The sequence below is a fragment of the Brienomyrus brachyistius genome, chromosome 5 (assembly GCF_023856365.1).
Source record: "Brienomyrus brachyistius isolate T26 chromosome 5, BBRACH_0.4, whole genome shotgun sequence".
Taxonomy (NCBI): domain Eukaryota; kingdom Metazoa; phylum Chordata; class Actinopteri; order Osteoglossiformes; family Mormyridae; genus Brienomyrus; species Brienomyrus brachyistius.
The window spans coordinates 12,021,392-12,027,391 of record NC_064537.1 but is presented as its reverse complement, the minus strand read 5'-3'; the positions used below and the strand labels follow the sequence as shown (position 1 = coordinate 12,027,391).

At 44.4% G+C, this 6,000-nt stretch overlaps 1 protein-coding gene across 1 annotated transcript; it reads left to right on the top strand.

Annotated features, from left to right (window-relative positions):
* Positions 1–1,916: 1,916 nt before the first annotated feature.
* Positions 1,917–4,240, top strand: LOC125742164 (myeloid-associated differentiation marker-like). The gene has a single exon (XM_049013888.1). It carries the CDS (start codon positions 2,294–2,296, stop codon positions 3,158–3,160), a length of 867 nt encoding a protein of 288 aa, XP_048869845.1. The 5' UTR covers positions 1,917–2,293; the 3' UTR covers positions 3,161–4,240.
* The last annotated feature ends 1,760 nt before the right edge of the window (positions 4,241–6,000 follow it).

Below are 6,000 nucleotides of genomic sequence, written 5' to 3'. Positions count from 1 at the left end.
GGTTTATTAACTACATAAAGACGATATTATTAGAGCAGGGAAAGGCAATCGGCAGCTTCGTCTTTCAGCTTAGCAGCGGGAGTTTCTGCCGCTTTGATCCGAATCACTACTAAATGTCTTTGCGAGATAGCGGGAGCTGCTGAAACCAGCGCTGGGACCAGAGACACATCAATTATTAACTTTCCTCTGCCTTCCTTTCCTTCACTCTTTCGCTTTCATAAATTAAAGCATTATTCATCTCTCTTTTGATTTCTCCTTCAGCCTCTGAGCCCCCCTCCCCCAGCATTGTCCACGGTGTCCTTTTTATCTACTTAGTCGCGTGGCCTGCAAGTCACTGGCAGGAGTCTCCTCAAGGTCAAATGCAGAGGAGCCTCACCTCCAACTGAGCCCCTAAGCGTCTGTTCTCTCCCACTAATGGAGACCAAGTACAATAGCCAAGCGAAAACCAGACATAATGACATTTTCATTATACACCAGTCACTGTCTCGCTCCCTAAGCCTGACAGTGACTGTCATGCTTTCGTTTTTGATCCACCATTTTCAAAATATTATTTATATTCAGGGCAGGTAAACAGTTCATGATTATGGAGTTAACACCACTAGGTCATAGCTACTGGTGCATTAATGTGCTTCATCTTCTGTCCCTTTGAAGATCAGCCACGCAGATTCCCAGGCGTCCCCGAGAGGAACGGCGTCACAGCGACTTTCACGCAATTCTAATTTCAGCCACACGGTGGCGCTGTTTCCTTCGTGCTAAAAGACGAGTCTCTTGGGAGTGAGCTGACGGGCATAAAATCTCCCCTAAGACTGCATTTATTCTAAGTGGGAGGCACGCGCTGGGATTGATAATGAAAACCCCGGTGCTCCTGCTTCACATTTTGCAAATCCCCTAGCATAGTTTTTTTTTTTTTTCCAGAGAAAATAAATCCTCATGGAAGATCAATCACGGTCGCTTTGGGGGCTGATTGTGTGGTAAAAGGTGCCAGGTTAATCCATAAAAGGAACAGACTGAACTTATCTCTGATATGTTTTTTTTGGGGGGAAATACTGTAATGTGATCCAGAAACCTTTTAATTAAGGAAGTAACGTATCACAGATTCATAAATACTGCGTATATATGTCACTGGCTCTTGACTTGCCTCAGGATCGACATTTTTTTTTTCCCTGGTCATGAAGTCACAACCAAAAAGTTGTCGATGCTAAAATGTGTCTACCGCACACTCCACGACCTACTTACAATGGTCTCATGACCCACCCGTTGAGAAACACTGCTCAGTGTAGCTAGCGGATGTAATACCATCGCCTCGTACTGCATGGGTGTTGATAAGTTCTGACCATAGTTTCCTCAGCTTATGTAAGGCTGTGACAACATCGCATTTACATAAATACAAAATGTTATAAGACCCGTAGCAATGGAGTTGATGTGAAGTCACACATACATTTGACAAGCAGAAGCTCTAGCCAGTGTTAAGCACACTGAAAGGTAATGCTCATTTGTGTATCCGGGATATCATTTCTGTCACGCAGCAACTCTTGGAGATGCACAAATGTCACCCTCTATTCTTTACCAGAAGGTCCATTTATTCTGATACACCCTGAAGGTCCACAGTGGTCCAAGGCTGTCTTACACCAAATGACACAGTCTTTGGGGCCTTCCTGGGTTAGCGAAAGGTTGCCATTGTTTTGCAGCATAAAAGGAAAAAAAAAAGTTGAAATGAAACTATTCTTGAACTGTCTCTACTCAGTGAAAAGGAAGATCATCAGACACAAATAAGGCTCTACACAGACCACAGGTGCCAGGAGAACTTAAAATAGCACCACCGGTTGGGGAAAAGGTGGGCACGCTCTGTCGCTTCACTCCTCACACAACGGAGGGAAAATATGATGAGGCTTTGCGTCAGACAAATGACAACGGCACACTTGAAGGTCTTTTGTTGTGGGTGCCGACAGCTCCCCTCACGTTGATTCGAGGCACGCTTCTTTAACTAAACAGGAAATGGGATGTGGCACTTGAGATGCCTTATACTGTAGCACAAGAGCAGGGTGAAGGTTCAGCTAGATGTTCGCAGGATCTAAAGACAGATGAACAAAAAAATAAGGAAGACAAGTGCCTGAGGACCACGACTGGATCACGTCTGGAAAAGGTCCTGTTCACTTTGCTGCCGAAGTATGACCATCTGGTGCGAGGGATTCTCAAGCACTGAGCAGAGTGTGGTGGCTGCGTTCATGTGATTCTTGCTTCGGCTACGTCTGCGAGCAGCCAGGTAAGGGGCCTGCAAGGCTGGTGCCTCAGCATGCCTGTGATCCTGGGGGAAATCAGGGTGCTCACCAAGCCCCTGTCTGGTGTGCGTATCCTCGAGCTGCTCTTCGACTGCCTCGCCTTCAGCTTGGCCTCTTCCTTAGAGCCCCGCTCATCATTCAAGAGCTTCTGCATGTTCAGCTGGTGTTTCTTCTTCACGCTCACCTTCCTCATCCTCCTGGTGGACTTCGTTCAGTTCCAGAGCATCATCCCTGTATCCTGGAAGAACCTTCCAATCACCGTGGCATCCCTGGGGGCGCTCATGTGCATCGGCTCGTCTGCGGGCTTCCCCTTGTTCATGCAGGAGGGCAGGAAGGAGCCAAAGGCCATCGGGGCCACGGTGTGCTCCTGCCTGGCCTTTATGGCATACGTCATGGAGGTCAACCTCATCCGACACCAGGGCAGGGAACAGAGGGGCTACATGGCCAGCATGCCAGGGCTGCTGAAAGTCTTCCAGGTGTTCAGCGGCTGTGCTATGATCTTCCTGTTCAGCAGCCAATGTCAAATGCCGGACTTCGCGAAGGAGACCAGCTGGCTGTTTTGGTTCTCAGCTGCAAATAAGCTGCTCTGCTTCCTCATGTCCCTGGGCACCATACTGGTCGTGCTGGGAGACTGCGTCAGCCATTGCCCTCTGCCCTTTGACCGCTTGCTGGTGAGCTTCTGCAGCCTAGCCGTGTTGCTGTACATCATTGTCGCCGTGGAGTGCATCACTAAGATCCTGGTAATGCCGGCAGAACGAGTCGAGCTCAGTGACCCAACAAGAGCCCTGCCCTTCATCGAGACGATTACTGCCTGTCTAACCCTCTTGGCTTACACAGTGGATCTGGCGTTCTCTGTAAAACTTTTATGTGACCATGCCTAACTCAGGGGTGTTGGAGGGTCATGGATACCCTGACATATTCATGGGGTCCAGCACTTCTTGAATACGTAAAATTATGCGTGACATTTGGCGGGGGGGGGGGGGGGGGACATTTTATCAGGGGGCCCAAAATTTCCAGGTATACCCCCAGCCCCCCGCCTAACTACACGCACAAGGGAAATGCGTTATGAGCTTTTAGTTAAAACACATATTAAAGAAGCAGTAAATGATAACTGGAAGGAAAAGATGTTTTAGCCTTTAGTTGGCATACTAGCATTTTTTTTTTGTCTACAATGAAACATTGATAGGTTACAGTGTAATCAAACGTTGTTTTAACACATAAAAAGAGATGTACTTTTAGAATTATTTACGTATTTCATCTATTAAAATTGACCTTTCTTCTTAGTTCGAGTTCCGGAATTCACTCTGCAGCTTTGCTTGACCTTCTGGCCACTTGATGTTTTGTTCTGCTATATTCTGTTTGTTTAGTACTGAAAGTATTTCCAGTGTGACCAAATAACGATGGTATTATACTTTATAAAACAAATTTTGTTAAAAGACTTCTAATAGGTATTTAGTATTTAAATATCAGAATCTGCTTCTTATGGTCAAGACCACAGGAGAGAGTTTGATATTGGGGGGGGGGGGACACAACTTAATAATTTAAATGCAAAGGTCTATTTTTTGGAGGGGGGGGTGCGAATGTAGCCCAAATTAAATATTGGGGGACACACTGGTCCCTACGCCCCTGAATTTGTCGGCTGACAGACAATGAGATTAGTTTAACTTGGTTGCATTTTTTTCGTTTTGTTTTGTTTTTTTGTTAACAAAAACGTTTTTTGTAACAAAGCCTGTTAATCGGCGAGCATCACACAAAGGTTTCTGCTCACTGTGCGGAAAAAACTCCCATACGTCAGACACGCCTCAGTGAATGTCAGTGCTGCTAGCCGAGTCATTTCACACCGCGCTCTCTGCAGTCTCCCACCTGTGCATTTGTGCGCCGAGTACGATTTCCTGTGAGGGCGGCTCGAGCAAAAACGTTTTTCTATTTGCATATTGCAATAATAAAACGACTAGACTTGAGCAATGATGCATGCTTTGATGCAATTATATTGAACCCCAATGGAAGCCCACTAAGAGTGTTAACTAAAAGCCAAGTATTCATTGTTAGGATTGTTGACGCTATCGTCGTTGAAAATGATTGTCATATTTACTGGGACTATTACCTCTAGGTTCCACTAGATGGAGGTAATCTTGTTTGTGTGTTTCTGAGCAGCGCGAAAGTCTCTTTTAAATGATAAAGCGAGGCCTGTTTTTGGCAGCACTACTTATATCTTAGGTGGTGCTGTACACTTTCTGGTCAAATATGCTGTAAGGGCGGGGGTAGGTAGGATGATCCCATCTTGCCCGATTCATCATCTCTCAGTTTCTTCTATTACCATAGCCTAAACACATAGGAAAATGTGGTTATAGGGAAATTCCATTGCATTGGAAGCTAAAGTAATTTACGCCTTATGTTTTAAGGAGGAGCTTATAGCTAATGATGCTAAATAACGATAGATATATAAAGTCAATGGCCATCTGGTGTGATACATGTGGGATGTTCTGTAACTTGTTGAAAATTAAATGCCAATGATTCTTCACTCTTAATGTTTCATATATCCATCTACCAAATTACTTAAAGCTGATGAAGATATGGATAAACAGCGGAGACCTACTGGGTTTGGTCTTTCTGACTGACCGATACCCAACAAAAAGTTTCCATTTTCCATCCCACCAGCAGCCAAAGAGCCACTTGACTGGCCCAAGTGTCATTTAATTAAATAGTAATGTTTTCAGGTAGCAGTGAAGGAACTGGGGGTGAGGAGGGACAACCTACGTTGGGGCTCATCACGGCAGGGGGCCACTTGCAAAATTTACCAAGGACTCCACTATGGGCAAATTTTACAGAGTGTTCCTTTTTATAACAAACAATCACAACAATTCACAACAATTTACCAAGAACTGGCCTCTTTGTGGAATGGCAGGTTTTACTGAATGTGCCGTTTTGACATACAATTACCCATTCAACACATGGGTAAAAATGGCTGATATCAATTTTCAAAGTATCCGGCACATAACTTGGACAAATACAGGTGCTTGTCACAACAATTTACAGAGAACTTCCAGGAACAAACAAAAAGGGTACACAATAAGATTGGACGGTTATTGTTTTATTTTATTTTTGTGACTATATTTAATTTTGAAGCTAATAATACTCTGAATTATCCAATTTGTTCAATACAGCTTCGAAGAAAACAAACCTGACACTGGGTAAAAATAGTAAAATGTTTGTCTAGCATCGATTATTACGTCAAATGTAGACAAGATGATACCCACCAGTGGGTATCTCCCCATCAATAAAATAAAAAAAAAATGCTGGCTTTTTAAAGCGACACCAACGCAAAATAACGGACACACATCACTATAAAAACACAAGAATTTCTGTGCAATTTTTAAGGATGTCCAGACGCCAGTTAGCTGGAGACACTGTATTCGGTATTTGGTGGTCGACATATCCTCGTGGTGTGCATTGTGTTATTTGATGCAGAATCTTGCACAGCATCGCCAGTTTAGAACGGCTTCACTTAGCAAATAAACCCTAACTAAACTTACACCTAGATATCTAATTTCACAATCTTGGTGTGTGAACTATTTCAGCAACCTGGGTTGTCCGCGTGCGCCTTTCCAATATTCAAACTGCACCGCGGCCCAAACACCGGAGGGGGCGCTCGATTCTTGTCCCGGATAGAAAGAAGATTCGCGGAGAGATTCTCGCTTTCACAATAAAAGTCTTTTCATGA